Consider the following 21,182-nt stretch of genomic DNA (forward strand, 5'->3'; position numbering starts at 1 on the left):
GGCGGCCCCAAGGAAGCACTGGAGAGCATTTTAACTGCCCCCAAGTCTTTATCAACATTCACATTTAAAATAAATGAAAGCAAAATGTTTGCTATGTAGTGTCTTTATCCCCACCCACCCCTCGAAATACATTGCCGTCTCTTCATGCAGCCTAATCTAGTAATTCAGGTGCTACCACTGTACAGCAGAATTCATTCATTCACTCCAAATCTACTGAGCACTTGCTGTGTGCCAGGCACTTTTCAAGGCAGGGGGGATACAAAGGTGAACAAGGAAATGTCTCTCCTCACGGAGCCTACTCTCTAATGGTAGGAGACAAAAAAGCTAGTAAACAAACTAACCATCAAACAAAATAGCAGTCAATTGAGTCCTAAGCAAAGAAGTTTGGGGAATTCAGCTGGAGGGATCTGGGGGTGCTCCCCAGAGAAGGAGGCTCTTCCACTAGACTTAGAAGAGTGAGGCCTTAGAGACGTGGAGGACATCCCAGCCTCACTGCTGACTTCTGAGGATGCCAGAAGATAATCCCGCTCCTCATGAGCTCCTGGGCGGGGGTCTACAGTGCCTGCCATGTTGAGAGAGTTCTGTACAGCACCATTCAAGCTGGATCCCATTTCTGACCTGACACTGCAGCATCCAGGCCTGTGTAGTGGAGGGGTGCCCAGTCCTGGGATGTCAATGACTGTCACAGGCTCCTCAGCTCTCCCTGGTCTCAGTTCCCTCATCTGTAAATAGGGATGTTTGACTGAAGACTCCAAAGATCCCACAAGCTTGAAGGCTTGTCCTTGTCTTGTCGACGCTGCCAGTGTGGAAGTGGTAAGTCTTGTTGCACGGGAACTCGTGAGTGAGATGTGCTGTTCACGCACCCTGTTCATCAACAGTCAGCAGCTTCCACAGCTCACACCTGAATAATTATGCTTCATCCAGTTTGTAAAATTTGAGATTTTTTTTAAAAATGTGCAGATCTGGCAACTTTTTTTGCAGTTTTATTTGGTCCATTGTGTCCTGGTGTGGGCTAGAAGTAGGGGCTTAATTAACCTGGGCTTGGAAACAGTTGAAATGTGTGGGGTCATTTTGCATGCCCCCGGGTACATAGCAGGCTGATAATAGGATCATTCCCAAAGTGATCTGTAGAGCTCCTGCCCAAAAGCAGACTGCTCTGATCATTTAACAGCTGCAGTGGTCTTCAAACTGCTCTTCCCTGCCTCGACGTGCAGGGAAGCTGTTTGAGAGAAGAGCATGTCTCCTCAGGGTTAGTTGAAGGTGTAGACAGATGTTCGTGTGAAGATGATAGAGCGGTAATGTAAACAGAAACCTGAGTGATGCTTGCAGTGTGCCGGGCGGTACGTGCCTTATACACGTTTGCTCATTTCTTCTTCCCAACAGCCTCCTAAGGTAGGTGCTAATGTCACGTCACTTGAGCAGGGCCAGGGCAGAGGGAGGCTTAGCAGCTCCCAGGTGGTGGGAGGCGAGGGCAGGCGGCCTGGCTGAGCTCTGCTGTTGCCGTGGCTGCTGCGAGGCCAGAGGCGTTCTGGAAGGCTGGAGTGCACTTCACAGCCGAGCGGGTTTCCCTGCACCCTCACCCCTTTGGGGCTATGCTGTGTGTGTGGGTGACAGCTGAGCTCTTGCACATACATGTGCCACACAAAGGCCGCCTCCTGGGGACCCTGCAGCTGAGCTGGACAGTGGCCTCTGGATGTTGCTGGTTGACCCTGTAGATTTGGACGCTCCCAGGGCAAACCCCAGGCATCTCTGGGTAGAGTCTTGAGTCAAAAATAACCTATGTAGTTTCCCCATCTGCGTATTTGTCCTCTTTAGAATAGGAGGGTGTGTGGAATGTTGGGAGGGGGTGAAATTCTCCAGATGTCCATATGGTTTTGACACCAGCTGTCCGCAGAGGTGTGGGTGGTACTGCTCTTGACCCTGAAGCACTGCCCGCCCATCTCCCCATCTCCTTCCCCGCTCACCCAGGACGCCCCCTTAGCACCAGGAGGAAGCGATTTCAGGACCGATAAGGGTGGTTCTTGTGTCTTGATACCACGCATGAAAAATGCTTCTCTTTGAGAAAGGGTGCGGAACAGTTACCTCAGAGGAGTTCTGTTCACAGTACCAGACAGGTACTTGACAAAAGGATTTGTGGCACGGCTTTCCAAAATACAGGGCTTTCTTACCCGCTGATGAAATGTGTTTAACTTACAGAGCTTGCATGCATACAACACTTCAGGAAATCATCTGCTGGCTAAAATGAGATGCTCCTAATATTTTCCTGTTCTTTCACTTTAGGAACTCAAAGTGTTGTCTTGCAGCATGAACGCATAGTGGCTTGAGGAGTGCAGGGCCGTGCATGCTCAGTGTCCCGAGTTGCAGATGACAGAATTCTCTCTGGTGGCTGGGGTGGGGCAGTGGTTTTTAGATAGCTCACAGCATCTCAAGGAAAGACTGATACCAACATAGACAGAGGACCAACATAGGGCTACATTTAGGACTTCTCTTGTGGAAACACTGATGCTGCCATTTGGGGCGCCCAGCCCAGGCTCACGGAAGTTCTCATCTCCCCAGTTGTTACTTCCACTTCCACTTGGCAGAACCTAAGCCACCTGTGGGCATATGGGAAACAAAGTTTTTAGCCTTCCTGGGTAATATGAGCCTGCCTGTGGTCTCTGTCACGATAGTTCACTTGAGTATCTAGTTCACCCCAAACTGAGCCTGGGAAGGCCCTGAAGAACCCAACCTGTGGAGAACTCCAGCCTTTGACCCAACAGCCCCAGGAGGGAGCCCTCAGGGAAGCGAGGGTCCCCAGGAAACTGAGAACGCCCCTCCCATAGACATGCTCCCCTTGAAGACAAGACCATTTCTAGTCAGATTCCATAAGTATCCAAATAGATTCCCAAGCCCCAGAGCTCTAAGTTCAGCTGGGCCAGCCGAGCTCAGCCACAGCAGCACCATCCCCTGCAACCCAGCAGCCTGGCTTGGCTGGTACCAGGGAAGTCTGTCCCCTCCTCTGCCCACTGAGTCCTCTCCAGCACTGACGCTGGCTGCTGATTCCAATCCGTGGTTTCTCTTCTGTTTAGGAAAATGGGATGGAAATGAGGTGTGTGGGAGCTGGCGCCCTGGTGGTTCCACTCTTGGCTACTTGTACGTTTCTCATTCAAGGCTCAGGCGCCCTGCATCCCTCTCCATCCACCCCCACTTAACAGCTCTTTGGTGGTCCCCCAGACTTCTGCACACAGAGACAGGGCCCTTTAGGCTCTGACCTCGGCCCCTCTCCGCCCTAGCAAGATGCCTGGAGTTCCTTCACCAGCTAGCTTCTTGTCGCCTTTGGGGCTTGTGTGTTTGATGCACAGTTCGGAAGACTGTGCCCTTGTTCCACCCCGGCCTCTTCTGGACTGAAAGCAGAACTCCTCCAGGCAGCTTGCTCAGGCGCCCCTCCCCCGAGGCTCCACCAAGAGTCCGTTCACGTTTGCTGTACTTTGCTGAGGTCTGTCAGTGCCTACAACAGATACTTTAACTTCTTTTTTAACTCGTCCGTATCCCCCTCGAGGGTGTTGGTTTTGTCCTTGTCCTCGAGGTACTCCAGCTTGTAGACACTCTGGTTACGTGCATTTGTTGGATGAATGAGTAAAAGCGATGTTTCTGAGGGCTGTGTCTCCAGGCTTTTGAGAATGGCTCATTTTATGACTGTGTGTGTCTAGCCCCCACAATGCGGCCAGACGGCTTCAGCAGAGCAAGCGCTGTCTCTCAGGAGCCCGCAGCTAGCACCTCATCCTCAGGGGCATCTCTGGAGAAATGGTGGAGATGGACGAAGGCCGTGGGAGGGGCTGGAAGGTGCCACCGAGGATGGTCTCCAGGGACTTCAGGGCCTGCTTCTCTACGAGTGGCTTTGTCGTACCCACAGTGAAAGTTGCTAGTCTGACGGCTGCACCCAGGTTGTATGTGCAAAGCCCTGACTAGGTCCCCTCAGCTGGCCTCACACCACCACAGATCACCCCTGCTGTGCACCTGCATGTTACACCTGAGAATGCCAGGGGCCTTTTGCTAAGGTCATACTTGCCTCTGCAATCTTTGCCCAAGTCCACTGGAGTGTCCTGTCTTTCGGCTGGCTCTCTTACCTAGTCCTCTAGCAACCCAGGTTATCGGAACATCTTCAAACCAGCACCAGGTGATCGAAATGTAGACACACAGCCCTGTTTTGGGCAGATCAACACATGGTTTTCCTTTTGCATATACTGCTTTTGCTTAATGCAAGGGACATATTTGGATTGAATCTAGCATAGAGTTAAAAGAGGGTCATTTTCCCAGGCTCAGTAATGTGGGGAATGGGGGCTTTATCCTGTCCCTGGAGCCCCCCTCCCTGTCTAGGGTGCATTGAAGCCCCCACCTTAGTCCTCACCACCACCCAACACACACTCTCAGACACACAGACAATCTAGTCCTCACTGCGAGCCCTTTCCGGAGCCCAGCACAGCCATCTCTAATCAGGTACGGGGGCTAGGAGAACGCTAGGATTTATCAGCACGCTTGAGTTAAAGACTCGCTACGGGTTGTGCTCACTGCTTTTGCTCACTGCTTTCAAATAACACTGCGCTGAGCCTGGAGTCCCCTAATCATGACCGGGGACAGATTGCATTTCATGACAGCAGGCCTATGGGCTGGGCTTAGTGAGAAAAAACACTTCCGAGGCCATGGAAGCCTTCCCGGGCATGAGGGCACTGCTAGTTCTCTTTGGGGAACCCCTGAGCAGCTCATTTAGGATATTTGAAATGTTAGATAATTCAGGAAATGCCCATTCAAATGAATTCAATGATTCAGAGCACTCTTCAGGTCAAACAATAGACTTTTAGAGCTAGAAGGAACTCGGAGACTGTCTAGTTCTGTGATTTTCACTTTTTTTAAGCTGCAGAAGCTATTCTTTTAACACAAGTTCACACAGAACTCTAACAAATAAAACGGTTAACTGCAGAACTGTTCTGGAGAATTAGGACTGGGGACAGAAGCCCACTCACCCCCACTCCTCCCTTGCCTCTCCCTTCATGTCCCCACTAGGAAGACCACAGTCCTTATCCATCCTGCCATGGGTACTGATAGGGAGCTGAGGCCAGGGCAGCAGCATGGTGCATGGGACAGAGCTGGGGGTCAGGCAGAGCCCTCGGTCCTGGCAAATTAACCAGCCTTGCCAACCCCAGGTTTACTCATGCATAGAATTCACTGTGATGTCAACCTCAGGGAGTTCTGAGAGCATTAAGTGAAATGTCACATGTGAAAGCTCTGAGCTCCATGCCAGGCTGCAATAGAGACTCATTAAGCATTAGCTTCAGTTCCATTTTTGTGCAGTGACAGAGCTATTTCATTGCACTTTCTAGATCTGCTCCAACATAGCAAATCCCAGTCTGGTTTCCTATGAGTTAACCAGTGGCGTGGTTGTGCAAACACAATAGATTCATCTTCAGATCTGCTTTGACTTGGTCTCTGATTTTTTTTTCTCCTCAATGGTACATGCTTATTAAAGAAAATTTGGAAAATACATGAAAATAAAAGGAACATAAAAATCACTGAGCCCCATTAACATTTCGGTCTATTTCCCTCCAGTTGCCCCCACCCCACACCCCCGTGCGTATACTCTGTGGAACATGAAGAGATGATTGTGTTTTGTTTTGGTCTTTCTTGCCAAATCCCACCTTTCAAAACAAGCTAGTGGAAGCCTGTTAGAGAGAGGAACAGATGTTGCCCATCTTTTTCACTATAACTGTAACATCAAACCTTCCTAAAGCTGTAAACACTCTTCTCAGATGAAGCTTGTAAATTATACCACTTTCTGGGAAGAGTCCCAGCTTTAAACCAGCTCCTCTTCCCTCAACTAACAGTTGCCAGGGCCAGCCCGAGACTTTTGCCTTTTATCCACATTAGTCACTGCCTTCTCCTTTCTGGTGTGGATTTGTGGTTTGGCTTGGCGACCCTCAGCTCACAAAATGAGTTGCAAGCGCCTTTCTTGACTCTCTTAAATAGGCAGACCCCTCTTAGTAAAAGCTCGTCTGGTAACTCTACCAGGGACCTCTGCTCCTCCACTTGTTCCCCAGCCCCCTCCCAGCTTCCTGGGCTGCTGCATCACCACACAGGACCAGGGGTAGAAAATCTGGGGGCTGCAAAGGAGTTTATGGGTTTAGACATAGAAGGAAGAAATTGCAAAAAATAGGAACAGCTTAGTGGACACGATCCTGGAGTCCTGAGAAGGAAAAGGAGGTTCAGAGAGGAAGGTGGAATAATACACACTTGACCTTTAAAATGTTTGTTTCAGGGTCAACCCCAAAGCAGGAAACCGAGAGAGAGACTCAACTTCCTCCTATTTCTTTACCCCCTCTTATACTCTCTGGCCTTTTGCTCCTGTGGCCCAAGCTCTAGCTTGTGCTTTTGGGCTGGTTCAGTTACGTTATAGGCCAGAAGGGTGTTGTATGGACCACCTCCCATTTATAACATTGCATCAATGAGGAAATGCATTCTGAGTTCCAGACTGCCTGCTCCAAAACTTTTGGAGCACAACCCACTGGAGAGTGAGAGACTGCAGGCATTGTATTGAGGGCTCGTCCCCAGATTGCCCCTGCACCTAAGGGAACTGGAACATGTAGACATTCGTAGATGTTTTTGTTTATATGTATCTGACCAGGAAAGTAGGAATTAATCCAGTTAACTTGTGTTTGGGGGTTATGTGGAATCACCAAACTAGATAATTCCAATAAAAACAGTTTCTGTGATGTGTGTGCAGGTACAGACCCATTCAGGTAACCACATTTGACTGATAGTTGCTAGGTTAGCTTACTGCAAAGGCAGAGACCATGTGAGAGAGAAAATGGCTTCCAGTGGAGTGCAAGTTCTCTGTGGGGCATGTTTTTAAATTGTCAGCAGCTTCCACATGGTGTTTATGTCCTTAGGTTTTGGCATTTGGGGCATTCAGATGAGGTCATCCACTTGGGTCCATTTCCTGAGTGTTGATCATTTTGTGACACAGAGAACAGCCTCTTCTATTCTTAGAGAGAGCCTTCAAGCCTAAATGCTCCCTGCCTGGCTCTAAGCCTGTCCCCCCTTCCTCCCCACCCACTTTCCCCAGAAACATCTCTTTTCGTTGTGGAAAATTACACTTCACAAATTGCGCTTCTTTCCTCACACCAAGTATATTCCCACACAGAGACAAGATTCTGGAATGATCTCATGGATGAATCACGCCATTATCCAGCTGTTTATAGGAGCTGCCTTTAGACAAAGATTTTTGGTGTAAGCTACATTAAGACCCCTTCATTGTCTGCCAGTTGCCCTTGAGGGGATGGCTTATAGATAAAGTGCTGAGTGTGAGAGGGGCAGGACTTCTAGACTAAAAGCTGCATTGATTTCACTCTTCTCCTGCCAGCCATGGGCCGTGAGCTGTGGAGGTATATGTAACACTCTGCCCTACTCCAGCAAGCAGCCTTGATCCAAGATGGCAGCTGCACTGCATCTGAGGAGACCACAGATGGGGCTTCTTAAGCTAAGATTAATACTTGTGTCGTGGAGTTCCAGTGGATATGTAATCTCTTAATTAAAGTTAGTTCACAAGTGGTATTTCCTTTCCTAATCCAGCTTTCAAGCTTTGCTTCCTGTGCAGCAAATCTCTCTCTTTCTGTTTGTGAAGGGTCCAGAAATCCTGTTAATATTTGATTGGCTTTTAAATTATTTACACATCAAAGTGTTCCACCTGTTGTCCTTTAAAGAGCAAGTGCCCAGTGGAGGTTGGCGTTCCAAGATCTTGAGCTTAGAGCACCATTAGAGAAATGATCGATAATGGATAGAAGTCAGGACACGCCCATCTTGGAAGCGGAAAGCCCTGGAAACTACTTTACTGGATCACACTTTTTCTACTTCTCAGGTGTTCAGTATTTAAATCTTATGTCTTTATTTTAAAGATTAATATTAGTTCATTAATCATGCTCCCTGAGGAAAGAGCCATAGCTTGAACTTCTTGTTATATAACAGGGAATCTTGTTTTCCTGTCATGATCAATTCCCTGCATTAGGGCTCAGTATTGCAGCTGGCTGGGCCTTTGCCGATGAGGCATGGAAGAGGAAACTAAAAATCATTTTGCCTTTTACAAAAGGTAAAATCAGGAGTTGGCCATTTTATGGTTAAGAGCAATTTAGGTAATCCCCTTGGGCCCCAAGATATGTAGATTGGCCATCTGCTTTAATCAGAGGACTCCACAACTGCAAAATCTTGTCTATTTGCTTTTTGCCACAGAAGCCCAAACTAAGACTAGTTAGGGGTCTCCAACCATGAAGTTACAGGCTTTTAAGGACAGTCACATTCAATAAGTTGTGGTGCTGTCCTATGAAGGATGAGTTGACGCCCCACAAAGTGAACCAACCTGTTTTTCTTCTCCTTGCTTAAGGGGATAACTGCCATGCTTGGCTGTTTCCCCAAATTTACTTTCATCTCCTGTTTTAATCTTCCCACCCCCTCCTCTGAGCCCTTCCCCTGATCCCCCTTAAACCACCCCCACCCCTGCTGGCCATTTTTAAACATCAGCCTTTGTTTAAAAAAAAAAAAAAAAAAATCTTTGTGCTAGATTTTCAAAGTGTGTTTGTTGCCTGCGGCCTCTGCAGAAGTTCACAAGCTTGCCTAGCCTGAGAAATAAGCTCTCGTAGGTAAAGTCTCAGCTGTGGGCAAGAAGGAAGCAGAACGCTGCATTGTCCAGGCTCCTGACCGGTGGTTGTGTTAGGGAATCTGCTGGGGTGAGAGCTTTTCCTGTAACTTGGCCACCGCGCTTCTGTGAGTGCAAGCTACAGCACTTAAACTGGAGCTCAGTTTTGGACCATGCGTGGTATTTGAACTTGCCTCTATTCCATTTTTATTATTTATTTTTAATGGAAGGATAATTGATTATGCGTATTTTGGGGGTACAGTGTTGACTATCATTATTTGTGTACAATGTGTAATGATCAGATTGATATTATTAGGATATTCATTCTTACAAATCATAATTATTCTTGGTGCCTCTTACCCAGTTTCCCCCTAACCCCCCTCATTCCCCCTTTCCCACCTCTGGAAGCCATAGATTTGTTCTCTCCTCCTTCTACATTTTTAAAAGGAGGTAGGATATAAGTAAATTAATACTTGAAATCTAGGTGTATCTGGGGAAGAAATCTTCTAGGCTTTTGAAGACATTAAGTCCAACTTCAGTTTGCTTTTAATTACTTTCAGCTGCAGTTCCACATCCACCAGCTCCACCTCCAGCTACTGGAGGGTTAACGCTGGCATTTCAGCCAGATTTTTCTATTTTCATACACCATTTTAATGAGAATTCAGAACAATGATCTTAGAAAACATCAAGATGTTACCACTACTCACTGGGACTTCTGCTTAACTCTTCTTTACTGTAGTTTTTAAAAGATTCTTTGAAATGAGATCTGTTTCATTTTCTGGGGACGTGTGAGCTCTTAATGCACAGGCATCAAAGTGGCAGCCCTGGAGTTAGTGACAACCTGTGCCTGAATCTGAGGTGGAAAAAGTACAGAAAAGCGTGCCCTCAGCCACCACCACCGTGTTCTAGAGCTGTTGTGATATTCACTATCATGCCAGTGGAGTTTTTAAAGTGTGAATGTAGCGGATACAAGTGTTGCAGCTTCAGTGCATAAGAAATACCTCATTTCTTTCTTTTGATTTACTGAATACAGACTGTTGACCACCCCCTTTTACCAGGCTGAAGGGAAATTCAAATTCAGTTATCACTGAGCATGCCTCCTGCCGCCTCTCCAAGATTGTATGAAGAAGGGCCTGAGGTGATGATTTGATTTGAGGGGCACAAGCTGGTTATTCTTTACTGTGCTCTGACCCTGCCCCAAACCCATCACCTCACCCCCGTGGCCCCTCCAGGCAGAAAGATCTGTTGCTGTGGCCACACGTGGGCTGTGACTTTGTATCACAGGTGGGGAGCCCTGTTCATGGGTCACTGATGGGGTGCCAGGCCTGGGTCCCCTTTGACCGTAGACCCCATGGTTGTCGTGTCCCTCCCCACCAAGGGTAATGCTGCTATGCTTCTCCATAGTGTCCTGCCTCTCTCCCACCCCCCTCCAGGACACCTAACAGGTCCCTTCAGTGAGCTGGGCTTGTAACAGGAACAGCCCCTGAGGCAATCGGCAGAAAATGGCCCGGCCACTTGGGGAGGAAAACTGGGAGACCAAATCCAAGTCACTAAGTATGTCATATAGGACTATGTTATCTTGCCCTAGGAAGTTATAAATTAATGGTAGCCAAAGTCTTGACAGGTGAGCACTAAGACTCAGTCACTAGCCACATATGGCTATTTACATCTAAGTGAAATTAATAATTCAGTTCCTCAGTCAACAGGGCACATTTCAGTTGCCACGTGTGGCCACCATACAGGACAGCACAGGTAGAGAACCCCTGCCTCGTTGCAGGAAGTTCTGTGGGATGGCGCTGGAATGAGGAGCCACATGTGTCTCCAGTGGCAGTTGAGGTGGACCTGACATTCTTCTTGCTCCTTCCCTCACTCAGCTTGACCCGAGTCATTTAGAACCTCGAGTGACGTCAGTGGAAAGCCAGTGGGACGTGGGCCCTGTGGGTGGGTGTGGTGGAGCCCTGCCTGTTCCTCTTTTTTGTGTGGTCCCGAGCATCCCGGAGGCGCTTGGACAATCCACTGGGTCTAAGGATCCCTGTTTCTTTAAATAAGGGTTTAGGGTTTGTCTCATGGAGGGGAATCTTAGATTTTATATGAGCACATTAAGTATATTTTTTGTTAGGGCTTCATTTCCCTGGGGGGACACACCAAGAAGGGGGTGTGGGCAGAGGCACGGCTGGCTTGGTTCTGTTCACTGTGATGTGGACATTTAGCAGAGAGCTGGCCAGGGAAGAGGTGATCCTGGGAGCAAATGGAAGACAGGTGAACCAGGGGCACTGTGGGAAAACACCCAAGTTCTGGGCCATCTTAATAAACCAGTACCGGGGAGACAGCAGAGGGCCGGACGCCCTGCATTCGGTGAACACTTCTGGCAGCATCTTTACATATCAGATGTCGAGTAGAGGGGACACGAAAATGGCATGAGACTGCTCCTGCCTGCAGCCCGCTCTCCCTCTGGGAGCCGCGACATCAGTTTTTCTTAACACTCCCTACTTCCCTGGGTCTTCTCACCCCACAGACATACTCCCTGCTTTTGTCTTCATTTCAGCCCTAAATAACACTCTCTGTCTGGCAAAGTGGGAACAAGGAGAAGATTGTTTTGGAGCTGGGAATCTGGGGAACAGCATGCTGGGTTTGGCTCTGGGGAAGGAGGAAGTCTGTGCTGGGGGCCCTGCAGTGAATCGGGAGACGCTGTGCTTCCCGCGCCAGCTCACCCCGTTCTGCCACAGTCCCCTTGGTCCCGACCCACCTCAGGTGTTTCCAGGTGTTTCCACCTCATTGCCTGGTTCAGTTTCTTGCTTTGCAGGCATCCCCCCCCCCCCCCCCGCCCTTGTTAGTGCCCTGGAGTAATCTCTTCATCGCCTCCGTCCTTAATTGCTTTAAGAAGTCTTTTGAGCGTAGCCTTGTCGCTTTTGTAGCAGGTGGAGCTGTGGGGCACATGATCCTGTGGGTGTGAACAGGGATTGGTTGTTTGCTTTTTTCCTGCATGACTTTTGTTTCTATTCCAAAAGGGGCTCTAGAGATGTTCTGAGCATGGCAGTACCATGGCCTCCCAAAGAGACTGCTTTAAATGCAGCATGTACTGGGTGCAGGTCTTGGGTATTTATTTTGAAAACTGTCATTCATCAGACTGTGCATTGTATAGGTAGGTTAGGGGAGCCAGGTCATCCACAGAATGCCCCTAGATTAGGATGGGGGCTCAGCAATATCTGTCTTTTCTTCCACATTTGGGGCTTGGCCGCATTTTCTCTCTTCTCCCCACTCACCTGACTCTCTTTCTGTCTTTTTCCCTGATTACTTTACCTATGGCCGGTAGAGTCTGGACTTTATATTTCATTGTTCTTGCTTAGGTTGTAGGAGGTGGCCCCTGAATATGGTGCCTCCATGCAGGCCACACAGCAAGAACACTGTGCGTCTGAGGTAGCTGTGACCTGCATGACTTTGTAGCATAGAGACAGACACTGCAAGACAGTCGTTCCCAAACATGACTGCAATTTGGAATCACATGGGGAACGTTTAAATGCCATCTGCCCAGGTCATACCCCACACTGACTAAATCGGAATGTCTGGGGGTGGGGGCCAGACAGCAGTTTGTCAGAGATCTCCAGGCAATTTTAATCTGCAGCAAAATTTAAGAATTCCTCGGGGGGAGAGGGAGGGGTGTCCTTTGAAAATATGTGCAGTTACATCTGAGCACAGTCGCAGTGCACCTGTCTTGACCTCGAAGGCAGTGTGATGTCCTAGGAAGAACAGTGGATGCAAAACCAGCCTCTACAGCCAGTTGCCCTGGTGACCTTGGAAAACCATTTACCCACTCTAAACCTCAGTTTCCTCCTCTAAAATGGGATGATAACAGTAATGCCCAACTCATAGAGGGTCATCTTAAAGAACGAGAGATATGCGTGACAGTCTTTGGAAACTGAGGAATGCTATATAAATGCTTGTTATTACTGGAGATTCTTCTTCTATAAAAAGATATTTAAATTTTTTAGGTGGCCTGGCAAAGTAGCTGAGGTGACTATTGTGGCACTAATTCTTTCATTACCAGCAATAAACCTGATAGTTGTTTAGGACAAGAATTTTTTTCTCTCTTCTAATAAAGGGGAGTGGCAAAGAGAGGCGGTCTCACCCAGCTTTGAAAAGAACCAACAGCTAGAGCCCAAGGGAGCTGTTGTCCTGCAGTGCTCAGGGAATGTTCCCTGGCTTGTTAACTGGCCACCTCTAAGAATGCAGGGGCCTTGCTGAAGAGGAAGGGATGTCTGTAAACCATCAGCTTTTGAGCCTGACAAGCCCCCCAAGGAGAGACAAAGGGTCATCCCATCCCTCAGGGCCCACTTGGTCATCTTAGTATGACTGTGGGGTCTCAGCAGTAAACATCATCATGGCTCTTTGGGGTGCACACAAAAACACTTCTTCCTCTGGCTTGTCCTCCCCAGGGATTTGAAGTTGGATGGAGGGAGACAATCCACAGGCGCCATGAGCTTGAAGGAGATCATTGGTCTTGAAGGCGTGGAGCTGGGTGCTGACGGGAAGGTAAGGCCGCCTGGCTTTTGGTCACCAAGTGTGTACTGACACCGCAAGGGTCAGGGAGCAGAGGCAGCACCACAGACCCCCAGCCTTTCTCAAGGTGGAGGAAGCAAGGTCTGGGGCATAATGCCAGAATGGACATTCCTGATGCCAGCCCACCCAGCTCCCATAGTGTGCCAACGGAGATCCATTGAGCCAGGGATTGAGTAGCAGCATGGCAGGAGTTGCCAGAGCACAAGTATTTCTCTGCCAGTGCTGTTTACAGCTGGGTGTGCGGTACTTAGGAACATCTCACACACACATACATATACATGCATGTTCCAGGGTGGAGTGGTGGTTTGAACATCCAGTAAACTGGTGGTGTCAGCAACATTCTGGCTACTAGAAAGTGTTTTAGGTTCCCATGGTCTGAAAAGCTGATAGTCCCTGAGCCTTACACCATGACCACCAAGTAGCAGGGCTGTCACATCCTTCTTTCATCCACAGTGTGTGAGCTGCTGGGTTGAAGTCTCAGGAGTGACATGTTGAAAGATGAACTTGACTTTGTGTGGGGTCCAGGCAGTCCTCATAAATCTTCCCAAAGCCTATTATGGTAACGGTGCAAGTGTTTCTTTGGGGAGACCATCGAAGGTAGTTTGCTTGCAGGTGAGGCTGCTGGTATAGCAAACAACCTTCCCCTCCACACACCCTGAGCTCAAGGTGGAGGCAGCATGCATGCGAGGCGCTTCCCCGAGCAAGTGGAAAGAAATGCACTTGCTCCATCTTTGTTCCTGAAGGTTGAGTGTTCTCTTAGGAGTGAGGGAGGGTGGGACACAGTTGAGCATCATAAACAGCATCTGCCAGGGGAACGTGATAGGAATCCACACCCCTTGCCAGAGACTCTTGGGGCCTGACGTGTCCTGGAATTCTGCACCTGATGGATTATAAAATGAAATACGGCGTGTGCCTCCTGAATTACACAACACCCCAATCAGTTCTGAGATCTCAGTGGCTTTTAGAATTTGCAAATATGAGAAAGTGGACCCAAACTTGGGGTGGCCATCGTAGCTTGGGCAGAATGCAAACCTAGCATTGCCTGGAAGTAATCACTGGCCTGTTTTCGTCTTCATCTTTCAGACCGTTTCCTATACTCAGTTTCTGTTGCCCACAAATGCCTTCGGAGCACGGAGAAACACTATAGATTCCACCTCCTCCTTCTCCCAGTTCCGTAACCTAAGCCACCGCAGCCTCTCTATCGGCCGGGCGAGCAGCACCCAGGGGAGCCTTGACACAGGTAACCTGGGGCCAGCTGGGCCTGGGGAGCTTATGGAGGGAGGTGCCACAGTTTGCAGTGTGGATGGCTCTCTGACACATGCAGAGTGTCAGCTCATCCCACAGGTGACATGACTTGGGAAAGCCTGGTCTCCGGTCTCACAGGCTCACGACTGGGCCACAGGTGACCTGCTCTCTAATTAGATGCCTCAGTCGCCGAACCCCTAAGGTCCCATGCAGAGAAACACCAAGGCCATCCACACCACGCAGAGATGGCTGCATCTCCCAGCTTCTCCAGCACGCAGCTCCTGCGGCTCAACCGTGACCTGCTCCATCCCACATTTTTATAGTGCTCAAGTTTGGGTTTTTTTTCCTTCCCAAATAATTGGGCCCTGAAGTACAGGATCAGGTGAGGACTTCCTTGTGATTATCACAGCGGGTGAGCTGAGTTGGCAGCTGAAGGAAGACTTGAGTGCTTCCAGCTTCGCTATACAAACCTTTGTAAGAATTGACACGAGGGAGAAAACTGTGCAGCAGCACTACTTCTGCTATCAGAGAAACCCGAGGTGAATGTGAATGCCTCAAGTGCTAAGTTCTGAAGCCTTGTCCTGATGTTGCGGCCACCTCTGGTCATTCACAGCTGTGTGCATTGGCGGCCATCTGATTTGTGTGCATTCAGACACAATAGCCTGCCCAGAAGCATTCGTACCAAACTATGCTTCTCAGTTGGCATGACTTGAGTCTACTCATTTAATATACAAGTACGGAACATAAGTGTTTTGGGGGCCACATTCTGTAATCGGTGAGTGCCCCCTGTTCCTGGCAGCTGTGTGAAGTTTTGTGCTCTCCTGGGTCAGGGAGATTAATGCATAATTTTCTAAAATGGAAAAAAAAGTCAGAATGTTAAGAATTTAGTGAATCTTTTGCAAGGAGGTATACTTCATTGGCATGCAGAGACATCTCCTAAAAGTCCAAATGAGCAATGTGACACTGAGCTAAATGCCCTGAAGCTGCCTTTCTTTGTTTTACTATACGTAGCATTCTCCCAGCTGCCACTGCTTCGGAGGGTCCAGGGCCCCTAATTATCATTTTGCATGTGATCTTTAGGTAGTGACCTGGGAGACTTTATGGACTATGACCCAAATCTCCTGGATGACCCCCAGTGGCCTTGTGGCAAGCACAAACGTGTTCTGATCTTTCCTTCATACATGGTGAGTAGGCTTGGACGGATGGTTGGCTTGCTTATCCCTCAGCCACCCTCAAGGGGCTTGGAGGTGGCTCGCTTGCATTAACTAACTGGGGCTGGGGGCTTGTTCCGAGACTGCTGTGCCTGGGGACCTTCTTGAGGAGCTCCCCAGTGTAGTTGCTTATGGAAGGACCAGCATCTGCCTGGTATCTGGGGTTCTGCTGGTCACCTGGCCTGTGAATGTCGGCCTGGGATGGCTGGGGTGCCAGTGTCTGTGAAAACTACCAGCTCAGGCTGGGAGACCCTCATCTCTGAGGGGGCGTGTCCAAGCTTATACATGCACAGACTTCACTAGGGGAGGACCAGGCCCATCTCTGGGAGTGCTGAGTTCAAGTCCAGTCTGTGTAGAGCTCCTTGGTGACTGTAGACCTCCAAGTGCATTCCAAGCAAACGTTTGGCACCAGGCTGGGGATGACAGAATTGTCTCTTGGGAAAGTGAAAGTAGGACACTGTGGGTGTTCAGTGCAAAACCTTTTCTTGCTGTTTTTATTTCATGGACTCTTCCTGTTTTTCCCTTTGTGTAATCTTGGTTTCTGCTTTTGGCTGACCAGCATTTCCCACCACTGAGGGCTGCCGTTTCTCCGGACACCAGTGGGCCTGACAGGCCCAGCCTCTGTGGGAGATCCAGGCTTGCGGGGAAACCGGTTGACCAGGCCTGCCACACAGAGCCTCGGGTGGGAGGGCAACAGCCCAGAATGCCCCCACCACCCCCCTGCCTTCTGCATCCTGGCCTATAAGCCAGGCCCGGTGGGGCGGGCACAGCTGAGCACTTTCTCCCTGGTTCTCTCCCTCCTGTGCTCCCAGCCCATGCTGTTCTCGGCAGTGAGTGGGAGGGTCTTTTTACTCTTCTAGGCTCTTGTGTCTGCATGCAGATCCTTACTCAGAGGCTGCAGTTCTCAGCTGTGTGTCAGGGAAACACTGGGCAGAACTTGGGCCCTTGCTGAATAATTTCAGTATGTACCTTCTTGTAATTTGGTATTTGTAATTTCAGTATTTATCGTCTTGTAATAGTTAAGAGGCCATTCTAATATGCCACATTGAGTCGGAATGAATTTCCAAAGGCTTTTAGCTCAAAATTGCCCCTACTCCTCACTGTCCCATGCCCGTCCCCAACTCGTAACGCAGAAAGCAAAACGATAGCCATGGATAGTTACTTTTTTTTTGATTCTGCAGTATACGACCAGAAACATTGCCTTAATGTCGAAGGGGGCAACTGAAAGGTGATCACTCATGTAAGAATATGGATTCTGTAGGTGGCTCACTTCTTTATTCATTGAAGTTTACTTTATTTATTAAGTAACTTGGGCAGGAAACTGTGGTTCAGGGAGTGCAAGTGAGGCTCTCACAGTTGACAGACAGGAAATGGGGGGCCAAGGCCAGAAGGCCCTGCTCAGGGCTCTGTTCACTCTGCTGGCTCTGTCTGAATCCCACGTGCCTCCGACCTGAGGGGAGGACATGGAAATGATTCTTCGGGCCAACAGTTCAGCAGATTTCTAGGTAACCAGGAGGATAAGAGAGTGCGCTGTTTCTGACTGATGTTGGGGTTTGGCAGGGAGCACTCCTGTAGATGTGCACTGGTGATAATAGTGACCTCCCCTTTTATAGGCCTGGTGTCAGGCTGGTGCCAGATCTGATTTTTTCTTATTTAAATGATTTCATCGTGAGCTTTGAGGTTCTGGGCCACAGTATGTGTGTGTGCGCAGGTGCACACGTGTAATTTTTCCTCTTTGGATGGTGTGCTGGGGGACTTGCCAAGTCAGCATAAGCGTCCTGCCTCCTCACTTCATGTTCCCGAGTGCGTCATTTTTCGTTTCACCACAGCGGCTCTGCCACCTGTGCCTCCCATAATGGCCCATGTTGCCATTACAGGAGAATGACGTCGGGAGAATGACGTTGCTCATGAACTGCATTTTCCTGGTCAGTCTCGCATGACCTACATCTCCTCCTATTCTGCCACAGACACTGGTACTTTTTATTTTTTTTTATTTTTTTTTTTATTTTTATTTTTTTTAAAAGATGACCGGTAAGGGGATCTTAACCCTTGACTTGGTGTTGTCAGCACCACGCTCAGCCAGTGAGCGAACCGGCCATCCGTATATGGGATCCGAACCCGGGGCCTTGGTGTTATCAGCACCGCACTCTCCCGAGTGAGCCACGGGCCGGCCCACTGGTACTTTTTAAAAAGTGGGAAATCCCCCTTCTCGGCATTATCGTCTCAGTTGCTGACAGTATGTCGTGGATTACAAAGAGCCTCAGTCCAGCTCCCCAGAGAAGTCCTTCCTAGAGACAGGCATGGACTGCAGGGCTGTAGGGCATTTGCACTGAACCTACAGGAATAAGAGTGGGAGGTTTTTTGTGTGTGTTTGTTTGCTTTATTTTTGTTTGTTGGGTAACAGGAATAGAATTTGCCCATTGAGCACATATCAGTTGAGGCCCTACTACGTGCCAGGCCAGGTGCTTCCTTTCCCGGTGGAGAACCAGCCTGCCACAGTCCCCGTTCTCCTCAGCCTTAGAGTGAGGGGGGAAGTCAGGCAGTAACAAGTAGACAGATCACTGTACTCTGGAGGGGGCGACGAAGGAACTGTCTTGGGAAAGTGGTAGGAGATGACAGGGAGGGTCAGAGTGGGCTCCAGCTGGTAGGCCTCAAGGAAGACGTCCCTGAGAAAGTGGCATTGAAGGTGAGCACTGAGGGGTGAGAAGGGGCAGCCCTGCCAGGTTTTGGTAGGAAGAGCCCATGTGGGAGTGTGCAAGGGGTTTTGTGTTAAATGGATAATTCTCATAGTAAAAGTCATTGCCCTTCCCTGTACACACACACACACATGCACGTGCGGGAAGGTCAAGTCCATAGAGTGAGAATCCTGACAAACCCTTCTTCCCCTCTAACGTGGCCCTAGGTACAGGGAACCGCACCTGAAATAGGCTAATGATTGGAGTCTTCTTTGGGGTCTGGAGCACATTTGGCCCCTTCATGGGTATGGGGAGCTCTGCCCTGACAGACCTGGTGTGGGTCAGCGCATTTGCCATCGTTGGCAGGACGCCTCCTGCAGGTGGATGTCAGGCATGTCCAGGCCTCCTGCTGCCGTCTCTGCTTGCTGATGGGGGACGGAGCTGGCATGCAGTCACAAGCTGGTTGTATCTGCAGCACCACCACCTCCCTAAATATTGGCTCCAGTGGCCCTGGAGACCACTTGGCCTCTGGGGTCCTCCTGCCTCTTCCTGTCTTCCTCAGGTCCACAGGGCAGTCCTAGTTAGGCAGCCCAACTGAGGCCCCAAGCTTGAGAACCAGGGGCTGTTGACCAGTGGTTTTGGGCATCCTGATTGTGTGGAATTTCAGGCCCTGAGATGTCTGTGTGACCTTTGCAGAATCAACCTCAAAAGTGATGAGCTAATCTTTTCACCCATCAAATCCTGCAGCAGCCTTATAAGGTATAATTTACACACCATCGAATGCAGCCATGTGCGTGCAGTTCCATGAATTTTGTAGCCAGTACTCTGATCCAAATATTGCACATTTCTCACCCCTTAGAAAGGTCCCTCCTGCCCATCCCATTTCCTGTCACTTGTAAAAGAATACCTGAAACTGGGTAATGTATAAATTAATTTATTTCTTACAGTTTTGGAGGCTGGGAAGTCTATGGTCTGGGAGTCACACTCAGCGAGTGCCTTGTTCTTGGTGGGGACTCCCTACAGAGTCCTGTGGCAACACAACCACATGACGAGAATGCAAGTACTCGTTTATGTGTTGTCCTTATAAAGCCACTAGTCCACACGCATGACAGCCCATTTAAACTATCAACCCATTACTCCATGAATGGATCGATTCATTCACGAGGGCACAGTCCTCACAATTCAGTCACCTCTCAAAGGCCCCACCTTTCATATACCATAATTGAATTTTCCACCCTCTTAACAATGTTACAATGGAAATTGAGTTTCCAACACAAACTTTTAGGGGACATTCAACCCACAGCAGAGATGTCCTTGTGGCCTTTATTATCAAGTAACCATCAGAGTAATGAGCTAATCCTCCTACACATCAAATGCTGCTGCAGCCTTAGAAGGCATAATTTACCTACAATCAAATGCACACATTTTAAGTGTGCAGTTCCTTGAATTTCGTAGCCTCCACTCTGATCCAGACATAGAACATTTCTGTCCCCTTAGAAAGTTACCCCTGCCCATCCCACTTCTCCCATTCCCTCCCCGCAAAGGCGCCTGCTATTCTGAATTCTGTTGCTATAGATAGCTTCTCCTATTCTGGAATTTCATGTAAATGGGATCATGTGGTATGTACTTTTTTTTTGTCCATTGTCTTTCACATGGTACCTGTGAGATTCACCCATGTTGTGTTTATCAGTAGCCTGGATTTTTGAATTGCTGAGTGGTGTTGGATGTACCATAGTTTACTGATCCACTCATGGTGATGGACATTTGGGTTGTTTCCAGTGTATACTGCTGCTGTGAACATTTGTGTACATGTCTTTTCATGGGCATATATTTTTATTTCTGTTGAATAAATACCTAGGAGCAGGATTTCTGAGTCATAGTGCAGGTGATATTAAACATCCAGGATGTAGATGTATATTTTCTTTCCTGTTTGTTCTAAGTGTAATATACAAAAGCCACTCATTGCTACGGTTAGTACATGCCTTCAAGTTGGAGGGTTCCAGAGGTGAAGCTGTCATTTACAAAGTACAGGGGATACCTTTTTAAAATTGGCCTTGCACTCATAGTCACATTTGTATTTTTGTATTTGTTAAAAAATAACTATGCAAGTCACTCCCACTATTATTGACTGGGAAAGTGCAAAGGTGAGATTTTAAACAACAAAAAATTCCTGGGCAGGTGTGCAAACCAAATTGCAGCTACCCCTGTGGTTTGGCCTTCCAGTTTCTAGAAGGCGACCACAGAACATGAAGGTGCTGGGCTGCATGTAGGGCGTTGGCTTAATGAAGATGTGTCTTGGTGTGCCAAGGTGGGTGGAAGCCTCACATCAGAACTGGACGCTTCCAGTGCTCTGCTCCTCTTGGCATATAGTTAAAGGTTCACTGGAGGGTGGTTATTTATCATTAGAACCTGGCATCTCAGGTCAGTAGTGGTTTTTTTGGGTGTGGAGAGCAGTTAAGAAGAGAAAGTAAGAGAGCTGAGATAATGCCAACCAAATTAACACTCTCTGAATAGATTTCCGGATCCTTTCCTTTTCTCAGGAAGAAATCCTCCTTGCGCTGCTTTGACATTGGAAAGAAAACTGACTAACATCCTTTGTGATATCTATAGGTTTATAAATCTCTAGAGAACATCTCTTGGATTGACTTCCATGATAAAGTGCCGATTTTAAAATTTACTTAATATCAAATTCTAAGGACAGTTCTCATATAGAGAAAGCCTTGCCTCCACCCCTGCATCTCCCTAATGTTGTGAGAATGTATCTTAGAACTGCATTTTTCAGTACAGTATGAAATGCTGAGCAGTGTGAAATAAGAGTCAATAAAAGGAGGACTG

At 48.5% G+C, this 21,182-nt stretch overlaps 1 protein-coding gene across 1 annotated transcript in view; it reads left to right on the top strand.

Annotated features, from left to right (window-relative positions):
• Nucleotides 1-21,182, top strand: part of CABLES1 (Cdk5 and Abl enzyme substrate 1) — a 106,275-nt gene that overhangs the window by 67,428 nt on the left and 17,665 nt on the right. The window contains exons 5-7 of the mRNA XM_063077352.1: nucleotides 13,093-13,189; nucleotides 14,300-14,456; nucleotides 15,542-15,645. Coding sequence (XP_062933422.1) covers nucleotides 13,093-13,189; nucleotides 14,300-14,456; nucleotides 15,542-15,645 — 358 coding nt within the window. The remainder of the gene's footprint in view (nucleotides 1-13,092; nucleotides 13,190-14,299; nucleotides 14,457-15,541; nucleotides 15,646-21,182) is intronic.

The sequence above is a fragment of the Cynocephalus volans genome, chromosome 13 (genome assembly GCF_027409185.1).
Source record: "Cynocephalus volans isolate mCynVol1 chromosome 13, mCynVol1.pri, whole genome shotgun sequence".
Classification (NCBI taxonomy): Eukaryota; Metazoa; Chordata; class Mammalia; order Dermoptera; family Cynocephalidae; genus Cynocephalus; species Cynocephalus volans.